Genomic DNA, 17,333 nt, shown 5'->3' with positions numbered 1-17,333 from the left:
TGACACCAAAAAAAAAGAGCAAAAAGGTACATAAAACCTAAGCACAGAAAGGCGGGAGAAGTGCTGACCTGAGAAAAAGGACTCATAGCCTTGAATAATGAGATGATTCTGTCTCTTGTCTTTGCTTCTCTTCGTGTGTCAGCTCCCTTCTCAGACTGTCCCCTTGAGGCTAGAACCTTTGATGCAGGTAGCTCTCAGCTTTAGTCTTAGAACTAATATTCAAAGAGTTTTCCTTCTCCGGTTGGGAAAGAAATCTTAATGGACCAGCTTAGATCACGTGCCATTCCTTCAACAAGGGTCAATAAACTGTATCCTGTACCTAGTTTTCTGCTGTTGCTAAGTCACTTCAGTTGTGTCCGACTCTGTGTGACCCCATAGATGGCAGCCCACCAGGCTCCCCCGTCCCTGGGATTCTCCAGGCAAGAACACTGGAGTGGGTTGCCATTTCCTTCTCCAATGCATGAAAGTGAAAAGTGAAAATGAAAAGTGAAAGTGAAGTCGCTCAGTGTGTCCGACTCTTAACAACCCCACGGACTGCAGCCTACTAGGCACCTCCATCCATGGGATTTTCCAGGCAAGAGTACTGGAGTGGGGTGCCATTGCCTTCTTCAACCTAGTTTTCTAATAAAGCTTTATTGGAACCCAACCACACTCATTATCTTACACATTGCCCATGGTGTATCTGTGTCGCAAGTTGAGTGTTGGAACAGAAACCGGGTAGTCCACAAAGCCTAAAATATTTGCTATCTGGCCCTTTACAGCAAGTTTGCTGACCTCTGCCTTGAGGCAATCACTGTGGCTGCTTGATCGTAGGTCTTTATATTGTTGTCACTTCATTTCAACCATGTGTCTGGTTGTGACTACTTGTGACTGGTTTGCCCTCCAAAGTATCTTCAAAAAGTTTACAATATGATCCAGTCTAGAATCTGAAAACTTCATGTATACCAGAAAGGCAAGGAATCAGCAAAATATAAGTTTTATGCAATTGAAGAAAGAACTTATCATTAGTGAAAAGATCACAATTCCCTCTGTGCTCAGTTGCCTCAGTCGTGTCCAACTCTTTGAGACCCCATAGACTGTAGCCAGCCAGGCTCCTCTGTCCATGGGATTCTCTGGGCAAGAATACTGGAGTGGGTTGCCATTTCCTCCTTCAGGGGATCTTCCCAATCCAGAGATCGAACCCCCTTCTCCTATGTCTCCTGCACTGCAGGTAGATTCTTTACTGACTGAGCCACCTGGGAAACCCACTAAAAACTTCTAAATTTGTTTTATTCATATCTGGGTCAAAATTCTAGATGTCTATAAGGAGATTTTAATGTTAAACTTTTTCCTATTTTCATGCAAAGCAATATCCAAAAGTGCTTTTTGGGACCTGACAGAGATTGCCACAAGTAGATGAAGCAGAGTTGTTTTGTTACTAAGATACCTGCAAAAGTCTTGTTTATCACATGCCAAGTGATGCAACTAAAGGCAAGAGAGGTGCCATACCCCTTAGTATAATGGCACAATATGTAAAACTGTGACAGGCTCACGTGAACAACTGCCATCAAGGTATCAAACTTCAAATTTCAGAAGCTACTGCTTTAAACCAAAGGCGCCATGTGATTCTTTTGATAGAAAACAATGCAACCATAAGTTTAGTAAAAAGAAAAGTACCAGTATCAAAGCTTGTAGATTTGATTATCAGTGGCTTGTAAAGACATCTGAGAGACAACAGTAGAGACTTTAAGGCAATTCCATTTGTATGAAATCTCCAGAATAGGCCAATCCATAGCGATGCAAAGTTGAATGGGGATTACCAGAATATGGAGGAAGAGGGAAATTGAGACTGTTTAAGAATATGTAAAGAACCCACCTGCCAATGCAGAAGATGCAAGACATACAGGTTCAATCCCTGGGTCGGGAAAATCCCCTTGAGAAGGAAATGGCAACCCACTCTAGTATTCTTGCCCAGAGAATCCCATGGACAGAGGAGACTTGTGGGCTACAGTCCATGATGTTGCAAAGAGGTGGACATGACTGAGCATGCACTTGCACACACATGAGTATGTATGGGATCTTTTTTGGATTGATAAAAAGTTCTGGAATTAAGATTTTGGTGATAATTACACAACACAGTGAAAACATTATTATTCATCATGGATTGGGAATGTTCTGGTGAATGTATCAGTGACATGAGGTTACCAAATAGCCCTTCAGGAAAGGGAGTGAGAATAAGGAGGATAGAAATAAGAGGAAGTGTGTCTCTAATAATCCTTCATGTTTTAGGAACCTAGATGTATAGGCAAAAACAAATGAATGGAAACTTAAAAAATGGTTTTATAAGCACCTTAGTTTGCTTGTGTGTCACACAAAGAGGCTGGAATACGCAGGACCAGGAGGATCTTGAAAATCTGCAGTTCTAAATACAGTAGCTTGAATTTTTTAATTCAGGGCAATATGGTAAACTAACTATATTAAACTAATTAAATATTAAAGGCATTAATCTGGTGAAACAAATGAGTTTTTCTTTTATTCTATGGGTGAATTTCTAAATTGAATTATAGGATCAATTGCTACTCCACCTGGAACATACAGATGTAGTTAAACCACAGATTCTGTTTTTTTTTTCCTGCTGAATTTAGTGGCCCTGCAGTGACTATGTCAGAGCTGGACATTTATTGAAAATTAAAGACTCTGGAAAATCAATCCTTACCTCAAAGTGGTAATAAATCACACTTTCTAAAAAGAGTGTTGCTGCATCCCAAAGAGATTTACTTAAGAATGCACTATCAGTACCTAACCTAATACTTCAAAAAGTTTGATACCTAAATGAAATTATTAAATGTATATTAGCCTTTCCATGATTAATATTATTTGCCTGAGAGGCTTGAAGGTGATGCACTCACATATTCACTACGGAAGGTAATGAGCAAATAGCGTATTGAAATTTACCATGTGCTCATTTCTGCTGTTATACAGCAGAAAATAGCATAAATGAACTCATGTCTTTATATTGAACTAAGGTATGTGAAATGCTTCACCTCTTGATTTCAATAAGTTTCTTATTCTCTCGTTAGACATTAAACACCCAGGACATTTTCTTTTCTTTTTCATTTTCCACTTCTTTGCAATAGAATTTCCGTAACATACTTGTCTCTTTCAGAGAAGGCAATGGCAACCCACTCCAGTACTCTTGCTTGGAGAATCCAGTGGACGGAGGAGCCTGGTAGACTACAGTCCATGAGGTCGCTAAGAGTCGGACATGACTGAGTGACTTCACTTTCACTTTTCACCTTCATGCATTGGAGAAGGAAATGGCAACTCACTCCAGTGTTCTTGCTTGGAGAATCCCAGGGACAGAGGAGCCTGTTGGACTGCCGTCTATGGGGTCGCACAGAGTCGGACACGACTCATGCGACTTAGCAGCAGCAGCAGCAGCTTGTCTCTTTAACCATTGTTTTTTTTATTACAAATTGTGATATGTGGGGGCTTCCCTGGTGATCCAGTGGTTGAGACTTCACCTTCCAGCGCAGGGGGTACAGGTTCGATCCCTGGTCTACATGCCTTGTGACTAAAAAAGCAAAACAAAAAACAGAAGCAACATTGTCACACATTCAATAAAGACAGAAAAAAACCAAATTGTGGTATTTGAAACATGTGAAATAAAGTGCATGACTACTCTAAAATGTAACTGAGTGAGGCAAAATCCATGTCTGTTATATAATTATTTTAGAAAACCAACTTCCGGAATCCTTATCCTTTGCTCCTTTAAAATGCCTTTACCTTAAACATGCTTTGAGGTTTTCTGCGTCCGCTTTTGTGGGTGCAGTCCCCTGACTTGGGATATCTGTGTCCCCTTATCTCCATCTCTTGTTTGCTGTCTCTCCCAGGCTCTGCTTCCAAGTTGTTGGTGACCTGATTGTCAGACCCAACCGTCCGGGTCCTTGGTTTTTCAGTCCTGTTCGGACCTTTTTGATTTCTGTTTCTAGTTGTCAGTCATTGCTCGGTTACAAGTAATTTAGTATCCTTATATTAAAAATAATATCTGTGCTGTAAATCTATTTTTCACATGTGTTTGTCTCCAACGACTACACCATAAACTCCTTGAGGGCAAGGATCATATATTTATGAAGTCCAAGTTGCCTAATCCAGTGCTGTTGACTTCAACAGTATTTGTATATTGATTTTCTGATATGAATTGGGGGAGGGATTTGAAAAAAATGAAATGGTTATTTTTCCTATCTACCACTGTAAAGTACAAATTAGAACTTTAGTGTATGGTGAAGTGAACAAAGTCTCTTCTAGATTTTTAGAAACCAAGTTTATGTCTGTTTTCCTTTAAAAAGCAGAGTTCACAATTCACATGACTTAAAGGGGCAATACAACAGTTCACTTGCTGTTTTTTGGGTATATCCTGCAAGCTCTTTTTTTTTTCGTGTGGTGGCATAGAGAGAATAGCACCTCACTCCATCTGGTTCATATTTATATTGATAAGTTGAAGTGGAAACAGCTAAGTCAGGTTCAGAAAACTGTTTCCCTCATCACAGCCTCTTCTGGCCTCCTTTTAAGGAAGGAAGCAGTAGAATTTTTGTTTCCTGCTTCATTCATCTCTTGGAGTTCCTGGAGCTACAGAATGACTGTGAAGCCTCTAGTTCTCTAAGTCTTAGCAGAGGGTGCAGACTCCTCCACTTGGTAGACCTCCAAAGGCAAATAATCTCATCATAGAGAATGTATATAACATCTGGACTACTGTTCTACATCTAGTTAGATACATTTTTTTTTTCCAGGCTGATATATATAATCTGCTTAGAGCTGTAATTTTTGCAAAGGATCTGTCCTAATGAGTGAAAATATTGATATTTACCAAACTGTGTCTAAACAGTTATCTTTTTTTTTCCACTTTTAAAAAAATAATGCTTTTTCTTCTTCCCTCTCTGCCCTCCTTCCTTCTTACACAAGCTCTGCACTGTGATACTGTGTCTATGAACATATTATGTGGCAGACTGCTGCCTTTGTTTTAGTTCATTTACTTTAAAAAAATTGATGTACAATATTATGTTATAGATGTATAATACAGTGATTCACAATTTTAAAAGGTTATGCTCCATCTATAGTTATCATAAAAGATTGGCTATATTCCCCATGTTTTACAATAAATATATCCTTGTAGTCTCTTTTACATCTAATAGTTTGTCCATCTTAAACCTCTATCCCTGTATTACTTCTCCGTCTTTCTCCACCAGTGACTACTAGTGTGTCCTCTCTGTGAGTCTGCTTCTGTTTTGTTATATTCATTAGTTTGTTGTGGTCTTTAGATTCTACATGTAAGTGATACCATACGGAATTTATATTTCTGGCTTATTTCACTGAGCCTAATGTCCTTTAAGTCCATCCATGTTGCTACAGTTTTTTATGGCTGAGTAGTATTTCATTGTATATATACGTCACATCTTCTTTATCCATTCATCAGTTGTTGGATACTTAGGTTGCCCCCATATCTTAGCCATTGTAAATAATGCTGCCATGAAAACTGGAGGGCATGTTTCTTTTCAAATTAGTGCTTTTGTGTTTTTCGACTAGATACCCAGGAGTGGAATTGCTGGGTCATATGGTAGCTCTATTTTTAGTTTTTTGAGAATCCTCTGTACTATTTTCCACAGTGGCTACACAAATTTACATTCACACCGACGGTGTATGAGGGTTCCCTTTTCTCCACATCCTCGCCAACCTTTGATATTTGCGCTCTTTTTGATGACAGCTGTTTGGACAGGTGTGAGGTGACACCTTGTTGTGATCTTGGTTTACAGTTGCCTGATTATTAGCCATGTTGAGCGTCTTTTCATGTGCCTGTTGATGATCTGCATTTCCTCTTTGGGAAAATGCCTATTTAGTCCTGCCCATTTTTTAATTGGCTTGTTTTCTTACTTTGGAATCAGGGCTTTAGCTTACATATGTACCTTTGTAAGAACCGGGAATGTTTTCCTCTGGGAGAAGGAAATAGTGATGTGTGTCACCCTAGTACTCCCAGCCCCCATGGCTTTCTGTGGATTTACTCTGTGGTACTAGGCTTACCAAGGAGCAGGTGTTTTATGGGAAGAAAAAAGGACACAGATTAAAAGGGTTTGCAAGTGCAGCATGGGCTGTGTTTCAGCTCCACTGATGCCTCCAGCTCAGTGCTTCTGTGCAATATGTGAGCCGCACAACCATATGCTGGAGAAGACGTTCCTGAGTACAGTCCCTGGCTCTGTCATTTATCAGCTGTACGGCCTGAGGCAAATCAGTTAATGTTTCAGAAACTTTCATCCTTCTGTATAATGGAGATCATAATTATGTTGTGGAGGTGTGGAGAAGGTTAAGTAAGATGAGGTATGGTAGACACCCAGCACGGTACCTACCTCATAGTAGCTCAGAGCTCAATAAATGAGAAGTTATTATTATTATTATTGTATATTGTTAGGAAAAAGTATCCAAAACTTAGAAGTAAGATGCAAGTTGACTGCATGTTGGGCAGACGGGAACAGTGTCCATCAGATGCATTCAAGAATTATTTTTCCTGCCTTGATTTATGTTACTGTTTGTCATTGATTAAGACCCTACCCTTAAAGTTATATATTAAATTTTGTAAATGTTTGGTGGTTAAAGATGCAATTGATTTCTGTGTGGTGGAACAGAGAAATCTAAAGGTCACAGTTTTATTGTTCAGTGGGAAATTAATCAATTTTGTATCTAACCCAGTGATCTAGCAATTTTTTAGTGTCTATAGACTTTGTTTCTTGAATTGTTTTTCAACCATCTTTACCGTCCTGCTGGTTCCCTTATTAATTTGCAGCAGATTCATTCTGGAAAATTATACTTTGGCAATGTCCATAGTGCCTGCTTGGACAAGTATATTTCTTTAAAAAGTGGCTGGTTCCATTAATTAAAATATGAAGACGTGCCCTCCTTCTAACCTATTTCTGCATTTCCAGGGAGCCCTGAAAAGAATTAGAGATTTGGGGAAGGCCCACGGCATTTACTCAGATCCTGCTTTATCCTTTCTTTCCTCTTGAAGGCTAGTGGGGTTCCCCTCAGGTTTCTCCCTATGGTTCCCACCAATGCCTACCTTCTCTCTAGGATCCTGGCCTTTGTCCAGCTGGTGGTGGAGTAAAGGAATGTTGTCACACCAACTTTCTGCCTGCCGTTTTCTTCCCACCTCAGAAATAGGCACCCTAAACCGTTTCATGTTTAAAGTATTTATACTTAATATAGGGCTTTTTTAATAGGACTTCCCTGGTGGCTCAGACGGTAAAATTGTCTGCCTACAATGCAGGAGACCCGGGTTCAATCTCTGGGCCAGAAAGATCCCTCTGGAGAAGGCAATAACAACCCACTCCAGTACTCTTGCCTGGAAAATCCCATGGATGGACAGAGGAGCCTGGTAGGCTACAGTCCACAGGGTGGCAAAGAGTTGGACATGACTGAGCAACTTCACTTTCACTTTCGCTGGTGGCTCAGATGGTAAAGAATCTGCCTGCAATTTAGGAGGCCTGGGTTTGATCCCTGGGTTGGGAAGATTCTCTGGAGAAGGAGATGGCAACCCACTCCAGTATTCCGGCTTGGAGAATTCCATGAAAAGAGGAGCCTGGTGGGCTACAGTCCATGGGGTTGCAAAGAGTCAGACATAACTGAGCAATTAACACACATACTTAATATAAACACATATAATACAGTGTTTAGGAAAAATATGCAAAGGGTAGATTACAGTGCATTCAAATTCTTAAAAAGTGCTGTCAGGTTTGCCTCCTGGCCTCCCCCAACCCCCAACAACTGTCCTCCTCTCCCACCTCAATCTCCATTCTCCATTTAAGGATAAACGAGCCAGCTCTGCTTTCAGCTAACCTCTTTCCTTTTTCGCAAATGCTTTGAAAGTTCCCTTGGGAGTTTTAAATCATCCCTTCTACCTACTGCTGTTTTATTCCCAAGTGTTGCGTTATCAGGCTCTCTACCCTCCTGGAGAAAGGTGTTAATTAGCTTGCCATGCAAGTTATCCAGGCCCTAGGAGGATCTTTTTACCACTGAAGGAACTCTAAGCTGGTGTCTCTAACCTCAAGGTCTGGCCACCTAGCTTGGCTCTCTCCTTTCCATAGGAAAAGTCAGCTGAGGTCATTGCCTAACAGAAACCAGGCTGACCTGCTGAATAGAAGCTCTCAATTGAGAAATTCCAGGAAGACATGTGGATTTCACAACTCAGAGAGTGGGAAGGAATGTGTGAGGGAAGGGGCAAAGTTAATGCCTTTGGAAAAGGTATGCGTTTCATTGTCATCTTAAACTTGGAGCATTTTAAAAATTAACCCTTTTGATTGTATACATTACAGAGAAACAAGCATGACAAAACTAGCTGTTGTTGACGATGCATTGAAAATGCAGTACTTCCCTATGACTGTGCGGGGGTGGGAAATGGAATTATTGGAATCTCCTGGAGATAGAAGATTTTTACATATATCAAAAAGGAACATGGATTTTTTAAATAGTTGAGTAATGTTGTGGGATTTTTGAACAAAGCCTTGGTAGAGTTCAAATCCTTCTACTGCTCCAGATACTCAAAGAGATTTCAAGTAGCTTAACCTACAGTTTTCCAAGCCGGAAGAGAAGCTGCAATATGCAAATATTTTTAAGCTGTATTCAAATTCTCGCTGGAAGGTTTTTTTGTTTGTTTTTCCTTTTGTTATTTGTTTTTTAAGCTACACAATTGGCAGTAGTATGTGACACATTTAATTTAGTATATTCTGACAAGTAATAAACTAATCCTTATAATGGTTTCTAAACTACTTGGTTGAGATATGTTACATCAGTGAGTGTGTGAATACATACACAATATTATAAGGAAAGATTTACGATAACTCACTGACTAGTGAAAGATTGCTTCAGAAAACAGAAATCACCAGATCCCAGTAATAGCTTTCCCTGAGGGAGCTTTGAAAGAGTTTACATTTGAATTGGATCCTCAAACTCTAAATTTGAACTTATCACCCATCTGTGAAGATATATTGTAGTTATATAGAAGATAACACTACAGAAATGAAATTAAATGACAACAAATTAGTTTTGTCTTTTAAAAATTATTATCAGAATTATGTTACTCTGCTGAGCTAATTCTTGTTCTAATTCTTGCCCTAATTCAGCTGGTCATTATAGCATCAAGAATCTGATCCCGAATGGGTTTCATAAATAATCTCTTCTAATAAGTATCCTCAGTTATTGAAATGTAAAAAGAAATCTCACATAGACAACAAGGAAAAGGAGATGGAAATAACACAGCTTAATGATTGGTAAATTTTTTCATACTGCCTTCTTAAATCTGTTTCCACTGCCAACAAGATAGGCATATTAAGGCATTAAAAGTTACCGTTTTTCTATCACCTGAGGGCAAATTCACATTAAATACCAAGATATTTATGTTTTTTACAGACTCATTGATCAGTTAAGACTGCCACTTATGATTCATCTGTTCCAATTATTCCTAAGCATGAATTTTGTTACAGGAAATCATTACATAAAGTTCATTTTTTAAGAACTAATGGGGAATAACCTATTTAAATATGCTGGGATTTCAAATTCTGTAAATGATTTAATTATCAGAAAACAAATATTATATTAAATTGTCTTTAACTATGAGCTCAATGGATGTCTTTTAGCACGTGGTTCTGCCCTTTCCTTGCTGTGTTGACTAGACCTCTCTAGCCTGGTTCCTCACATATAAAAATGAGGACAACAACTGCAGTCATCTCATAAGAGTGGTGAGAGAATTAAATGAGATAATATGAATATGAAAACCCTGTGTCTGGCCCATAAGAAAGGGCTCCATAGATATTCTAATTATCACTGTTAAAAAGTTCAAATGATTGACAAAGTATGGATGAGACTTTAAAATATGTCTTTTAATCCATATCTGTCTCTCTTCCCAATTGCATTTTACCAAGGGTACAATGTAGCTAGCACTTTTATACTATATTTAAATTCATGCCAAAAATGCTGCTGCTGCTGCTAAGTCGCTTCAGTCGTGTCCGACTCTGTGCGACCCCATAGATGGTAGCCCACCAGGCTGCTCCACACCTGGGATTCTCCAGGCAAGAACACTGGAGTGGGTCGCCATTTCCTCCTCCAATGCATGAAAGTGAAAAGGGAAAGTGAAGTCGCTCAGTCGTGTCCGACTCTTTGCAACCCCATGGACTGCAGCCTACTAGGCTCTTCCATCCACGGGATTTTCCAGGCAAGAGTACTGGAGTGGGGTGCCATTGCCAAAAATAAGCCGTTACAAATTTTGTTTAGGGCCTTAAAAACGGTGCTTCCAACTGTTACTCAACTTCTTTATGAGGAGAGAGGAGAAAAGGAAATAATGTCTATTGAACAAATACATTGTTTTCGTTTCTTGCTAATGTTTCATCTCCAGAATGGGTAGTATTCCCTCTGGAAGAGCCAGTGGGAATAATGCCATCTGGAACCCACACAGCACGGGCAGCATGCAGAACTCAAGAAAGGTCTAGACTGCCAGCTTTCAGGGTCTTTGCATGCCCAAAGCACTCTCATTTTCCCGAAATTACCCTGAGAATATTGTGTAACAGCAATTTGAATACACTGACTCACTTCCACTGTGATTTAATGTCTACTTTGCTACCAAATTAGCCATATTTGGCCAGCTCTTCTGTCTTCACAATTTTCTTTGTGTTTATCCTTATGCTTAGCAACTAACCAAACACTGACTGGAATATCAATATTTAAAATGAAATGTATTAATAGCTTACTAATTGTTCCACTGAGAGACTGAGTTTGTAGGTTACAGATTTGTACTTCTTTGTTTTACTTATGATATTCTGAAGGCGTGAAATGTTGACTTTCTCTCCAACTATTCGCAAGCTTTAAGCAAGTGAGTGCGTGTTCAGTAGTGTCTGAATCTTTGCCACCCTATGGACTGCAGCCCACAAGCTTTTCAATACTAGTAAAAAGGTATCCTTTAGTGTCCTTAGTTCACAGAAGATTGATATCTTAAGTGCTGGTGAATACAGACATGCTAAGACCACGAGGAAAATTTTAATGAAGAATCAAAAAGTCACAAATATGTAAACAGGACAACTGGTTTTCTTAAGGCAGTGACCAAAATTAAAGCCCCTGTCCTCTGCACCCCATCCCCAACAGTTTTCTTTTGAACAAACAGCCTGTGTTTCTGGGCCCAAAATGATGTTTTAAGTTGAAAAAATATTACTGACTTTTACTGGAAGCAAATTTAAAGCAAAAGGTTTTATCTTATGCCATTTAAAAATTATCAAAGCCATAAATTTATAGTCATAGAATTACCATTTTTTATTTTTGGTTTGTTTTACCTTGGAAAAGCTTGAAAATGTTTACTGTAAACTCATTTTACACATACTAAAAGTATTATAACATTCTTCCAAAAAAAAAAAAAGGGATCGTGTGTCATTTCAGACATCACATTGGTCTAGACAAGGGAAAAGTATGAAATGTTTTTGCATGAGATCATGGCTCTGAGTAGTGCCTCTTGCACTAACCAGAGAACTTTTAGAGCTGGAAGGGGCTTTACAGGTCATTATTTTATTTCCTCAATTCACAGGTAAGAACCTGAGGCCCAGAGAGTAAATGACCTATGGAAGGTCTGGAGTTCATGTTCCGAGGTGTCTAATAGTAAGAGTTGTTCTGATGGTCTTTTGCAGACTGTTTAGAAAGGGCAGTTTCTATTATTCTTAACACAAGACCTCTAATACATGGAATTATACAACATCCTACTAGGGCCATCCTCCAAATACAATGATTAGGGAGGTCAGGAGAGCAAATGGGAATACATTTGGGATGTACTTGGATGTACAAATGGAAATACAATCAGGATGGAGAAAGGATTATCTATCCCTGAATTTTCAGCCAACACATTAGCCAAGGTAGTAAGACTTTGCAGGGCTCTTGTTGTGCCATAAGGGGCGGCATGGTTGGGTATGAAAGTACAACATTGACCTCCTATCATGACACATACGGGCTTCCTTGGTGGCTCAGTGGTAAAGAATCTGCCTCCAAGGCATGAGACCCATGAGACGCTGGTTTGATCCCTGGATCGGGAAGATCTTCTGGAGAAGAAAATAGCAACCCACTCCAGTATTGTTGCCTGGAGAATCCCATGGACAGAGGATCCTGGCAGGTTACAGTCTATAGGGTCACAAAGAGTCAGACATGATGGAAGCGACTGAGCATGCACACATGCATAACACGTACTCCCTACTTTACTGCCAGGATCATGTCTAAGGCCAGTGTGTCTCCCAGGTCATCTTACTGGTTGAGTCTAATTGTTTTCTATTCCCTTGATAGTGTATCTAGTATAGTTGACAAACCTCTGCTGGTTATAATAAATATAGTTTATCCAATCCACATTTTTATTGATGGTGGACCATCAGAATAATACCGGTTCTAATTCCTTTGCTATCTGGTTTCTAGCTTTGCTCTAGGGTTTGGTATAAATCCTTCACCTCTACCACGGTGACCTTAGTAGGGTCATTAGGAACTGAGGGTCAAGTTTGTTCAGAGTTCTGGGTCTATGTCACTAATGAGGAGGTAAAATTTTTAACAAGCTGAATAGGTAACGTTCCCAGTGGATATCTCCTAGTAGGTCTGCCCCTAGTCCATACCAATGCTCAAGAGACGGATGCTTATCTCTGGTTTGACTGTTAACAACAGTGGGTTACATTGTAGATTCTCATAATCATCTCGGGGTACCCTCCTTGCCAGGGATAATCTTTTAGTTCCACTAGGGTGGGAGCTGCTTTATATGGCTCAGCCATGTAACCAATCCTGGGTAGTCCACCATACTTTGGCCAAACTATAGCAGGGGAGTTGGCATGGATCATTTCCTGACATGCCCGATATGGTTCAGGACAAAGGTACTTATGTTCTTCAGATAGCTGTTTTTGGCTGTGTAGGTCACCATAAGGCAAGACCTGGAAAGCATCAAATTTCAAAGTTAGGGGATCCATGCTCATGGTCACATTAATAATTAAGTTGACCTGATAAGGGCTGTCCCCAACAATCAGCATCTTGGTATACAGAATGACCAAGAAGGATATTAAGGTCTTTTCAAAGACAGCTTTGTAGGATTGGGTGCTGGACCATAGCCCATTGTTCTTTTTTGTTAGGGGATGGAGTCCCTTTGATTCTCCTGTAATGAGTCCAGCCTTTCTCTGCAGTGCGGGCAGCTGTTTCCTTCGTGAGCAGTACCTTATCAGGTCCTTCTCAGGCCAGTTTGAGTTTGTCTTCCTTCCAGGTTTTTCTCAGAACACGATCACCAGAATGATGAGGATGCATGGGAAATCCAAGGATGGAGCCTGAGCCAACCAACAGGCCCTGCAACTTAAGAGAAGGCAGAGTAGAGGAGAGGCCAAGTATATGTTTCTCAGAAATTGGTCTTTAGTTTCCATGCTTGGCAGGTCAGCAATTTGACCCAAATATGGTAACCCGTACAGCATCTCATATGGGGATAATTCAGTATTCTTACGAGGGGCAGTTCTGATTCTGAGAAGAGTAATTGGGAGGCACTTGGTCCAAGGAAATTTGGTTTCTAACATTAATTATTTATTTATTTTTCTTCATCCCTACCTACATATACCTTCTGGCTTCTCTTAATTTTTCTAAACTTCTATATTTCCAATTGTCTAATTTCTTAGAAATATCTGGCCAAATATTAGTTACAAAATGGAATTTTAACATATTTTGGCCAAGAGGATCATCTAAATTCAATCCAGAGTATTTTCTTATTTGGTCTTTTTTAACCTACTCAGAAATTCAACCAGCCCTTCATCTTTTCCTTGCTGGATGTCAAAGGCCTTAGTAATATTTTGGGATTGGGGAACTGACTCTCTGATCCCTTTTATAATTAGGTCCCTGAGATCTCTCATATTACCCCTATGTTTAGGATTGTTATTATCTCATTGTGGCTTCTTGGTTAGGGAATTTCACTTCAGCTACTAAGGCATTTGAGCCAGCTGGGTATTCCCTTTTCCAATCGGCCGGCCATCACTGCCAGAAAACACAACACCTAAGATAGACATAAGCTCGGCCCATGTGAAAATTTGGGGGCCTAGAAGTTGATCTAGCTGGTCTGCAACCCCAGGTGGATCCTCTAATAGGGGCTTCAGTTCTTTCTTCAGTTCTTGAAACTTGGAGCTGGTAAGGGGGATGTCCACAAATCCAGTTCCCTTTCCTCCTAGGGGAACTTCTCGGAGGAAGTAGAGGGCCTGAGGTTTCTCTCTTTTTGGGGGGAAGGGTAAAATTTGAATGTCCATTTTACATTGTTTTATCTCCTTCCTCAATGGAGGAAGGGAGGGGAACAGTGCTGGAGATGGTGCTGAGGCCATGGTGGCCATCTCGGTTTCCCTCTCTTCTGTTCTTGTTTCCTCTTCTATCTGAGGCAGTTCAGGCTGTTCCTGGGCAGTTCAGGCTGTAGGCCTCCTGGGTTATAAGGATGAGGCAAACCCCACCAGGCTCCCCTGTCCCTGGGATTCTCCAGGCAAGAACACTGGAGTGGGTTGCCATTTCCTTCTCCAATGCATGAGAGTGAAAAAATAAAGTTCCATCTTTAAGGGGAATAGAACCATTGGCCCCTTTCTCCAACAAAGAACATAATCTATTTCTTCCTGGGCAACCAGACTCTTGTCATTAACAAATTCTATAGGCAATTGGAAGATCCAATCTTCATCTGACCCAAACTTAGGCCAAAATACTGATGGTTTCAACATAGGTTCTTGAGTCCAAATGAAACAGAAATAGTTTACCATCTGTTGTTTCCCTTTCGTCCTAGGATTATCTCCCCAATGTTGGAGCATGTGTCCTAGGGGACCGTCTAGGGGAATCTTGTTGTTGGCCTTTTTCCCCTTGGAATCCTTCTTGCCTAAAGAAGAATTCTTACTACCCATCCCTATCATCTGATTCTTGGAGGAGGGTATGGCAACCCACTCCAGTATTCTTGCCTGGAGAATTCCACAGACAGAAGAGCCTGGTGGGCTACAGTCCATAGGTTGCAAAATCAGACACGACTGAAGCGAGTTAGCACGCACACATCTTCTCTGATTGTGTGCACTTGACTGGAGGCTCATCACCATCCCCACTCGCTCCCCCCCCGCCCTTCTTTCTTCAGAGGTTTCTTGCACTCTTTTCCAGTAGCTTCAATTCTGTCTCCAGCCGTTTCCCTTTCCCTCGTGGGAGAAATATCCCCAGAAGAGGTACTTCTTAGCTACTGGTAGGTGTGGGTAGTTCATTCGACCTCTCCAGGTGATGTGGATCCCCGAGGAGCTCCCCAATTGTTGGAAATCTAATCCCACTCATGCCGGGGAGAATGAGAAAAATACTCGACAACAGTCTGGCGGGCAATCACACTGAGCGGGAAGTCTGCTCCCCTCCGTGTTTATCCCTGACATGTTGCACCCTACTCTGGGAGATGGTGAGGGACCGGGAGTCCTGGCGTGCTGCAGTCCTTGGGACCCTGAAGACTCGCACAGGACTGGGGAACTGAACAACAACAACTTGGATTGATGGGAGCATGGCAGCACAATCCAGAGCGATTGGCTAATTCAAGTGAAGCAGCTGCCAAGTGAGGTGGCTGGGAACAAATGAAGCATCTGGGTGGGGGAGGGGCTTCCCTGGTGGCTCAGTTGGTAAAGAATCCGCTTGCAACAGGGGAACCTATCAACACGTGCAGCTTGGCTACAGGAACTTTCCTAATTGTTGTTCAGTCGCCCAGTCCTGTCCGACTCTCTGCAACCCCATGGATTGCAGCACACCAGGCATTTCAGTCCCTCACTATCTCTGGACATTTGCCCAAGGTCATGTCCATTGCATCGGTCATGCCTCCTCCTTTGATGCCCTCTTCTCCTTCTGCCCTCAATCTTTCCCAGGATCGGGGACTTTTCCAATGAGTTGTCTGTTCGCTTCAGATGACCAAAATACCAGAGTTTCAGCTTCAGCATCAGTCCTTCCAGTGACTATTCAGGGTTGATCTCCCTTAAGATTGACGGGTTTGATCTTCTTGCTGTCCAAGAGACTTTCAGGAGTCTGGTCCAGCACCACAGTTTGAAGGCATTCTGCCTTTAGGTTCTGCCTTCCTTATGGTCCAGGTCCAGCTCTCACAACCGAAAGTGACCACTGGGAAGACCACAGCCTTGACTAAATCGGACTTTGTGGGCAGGGTAATGTCTCTGCTTTTCCACACACTAAGTTTGTCATAGCTTTCCTGGCAAGAAGCAGTCCTATTCCGATTTCACGGCTACAGTCACAGTCTGCAGTGAGTCTGGAGCCCAAGAAGAGGCAATCTGTCACTATTTCCACCCTTTTCCCTTCTATTTGCCATGCAGTACAGGAACTTAAGACTACAAAATGGAGTGGGTTTCCTAGGAAGGAAGTTAATTATATTCTTTGATAGAAAAGACCACATGATTCCTATACTCACAGAAATAATTTCGAGTCTTTTGGAAAGGTCACTGGAAAATCTCCGAGTTTATGGGGAGTTTGCTTTCCTAACCTTTTTTTTTTTTTTTTTTCGCTTTCCCCGAGTCCCCAGCCAACCGCGGAGCCGCTAGAAGAGGCAGCCTCCTTCTCCCGGCGCGACGGGTCGTGGCCGCAGCGAACCACCTCCCGCGACCAGAGGCCCCGGCCTGGATCAGGCTCGGGCTCCTGGGCCGCGTGATGCAGCCCAAAAAAGGTGCAGCCTCGCACGTGTCCCCGCCGGCGCCCGGGACCCAATCGCCGCGTCCGCCTAGCGCTCGGGCCGCGTCCGCCGGTCGCAGGGACAGGGGGGACCCGGAGTCGCGCCGCCCGCCGCCGCCATGCGGTTCCGCTTCGGGGTGGTGGTGTCGCCCGCCGTGGCCGGGGCCGGGCCGGAGCTGCTGGTCGTGGGGTCCCGGCCCGAGCTGGGGCGCTGGGAGCCGAGCGGGGCCGTGCGTCTGAGGCCGGCGGGCACGGCGGCGGGCGCGGGCGCGCTGGCGCTGCAGGAGCCGGGCCTGTGGCTCGGGGAGGTGGAGCTGGCGGCCGAGGAGGCGGCGCAGGACGGGGCGGAGCCGGGCCGCGTGGACACGTTCTGGTACAAGTTCCTGAAGCGCGAGCCGGGAGGAGAGCTCTCCTGGGAAGGTACGGGGGCTGCGGTGCCGCCCTTCACCCGGGGGCCCCGGCCTCGGCCTGGGGCGGGTTCCACTGTCTCCGCCGCGGCTCCCCGGGCGCTCGGCCTGGGTCTCGGGCTTTGCCCGCCGCCCGGACTGCCCGGGCGCCCCGGGCTGACCTTGGTCTGGCCGCCCAGCTGTCGCCACCAGCCGGGCGTCCCGCTCCCGACC

The 17,333-nt window shown here is 42.7% G+C and overlaps 1 protein-coding gene across 2 annotated transcripts in view; it reads left to right on the top strand.

Annotated features, from left to right (window-relative positions):
- The first annotated feature begins 16,715 nt into the window (after positions 1 to 16,715).
- Positions 16,716 to 17,333, top strand: part of EPM2A (EPM2A glucan phosphatase, laforin) — a 109,079-nt gene continuing 108,461 nt past the window's right edge. The window contains exon 1 of one of the 2 annotated variants that reach the window (XM_019967551.2): positions 16,716 to 17,133. In XM_019967551.2, the coding sequence (XP_019823110.1) occupies positions 16,833 to 17,133 (301 nt within the window). In that variant the 5' untranslated portion in view covers positions 16,716 to 16,832. The remainder of the gene's footprint in view (positions 17,134 to 17,333) is intronic. The other variant, XM_070796306.1, reaches the window with a different exon arrangement.

Source organism: Bos indicus, chromosome 9, assembly GCF_029378745.1.
Source record: "Bos indicus isolate NIAB-ARS_2022 breed Sahiwal x Tharparkar chromosome 9, NIAB-ARS_B.indTharparkar_mat_pri_1.0, whole genome shotgun sequence".
Lineage (NCBI taxonomy): Eukaryota > Metazoa > Chordata > Mammalia > Artiodactyla > Bovidae > Bos > Bos indicus.
Note: the sequence above shows the minus strand (reverse complement) of the source record. Positions and strands in the feature narration are given on the sequence as shown.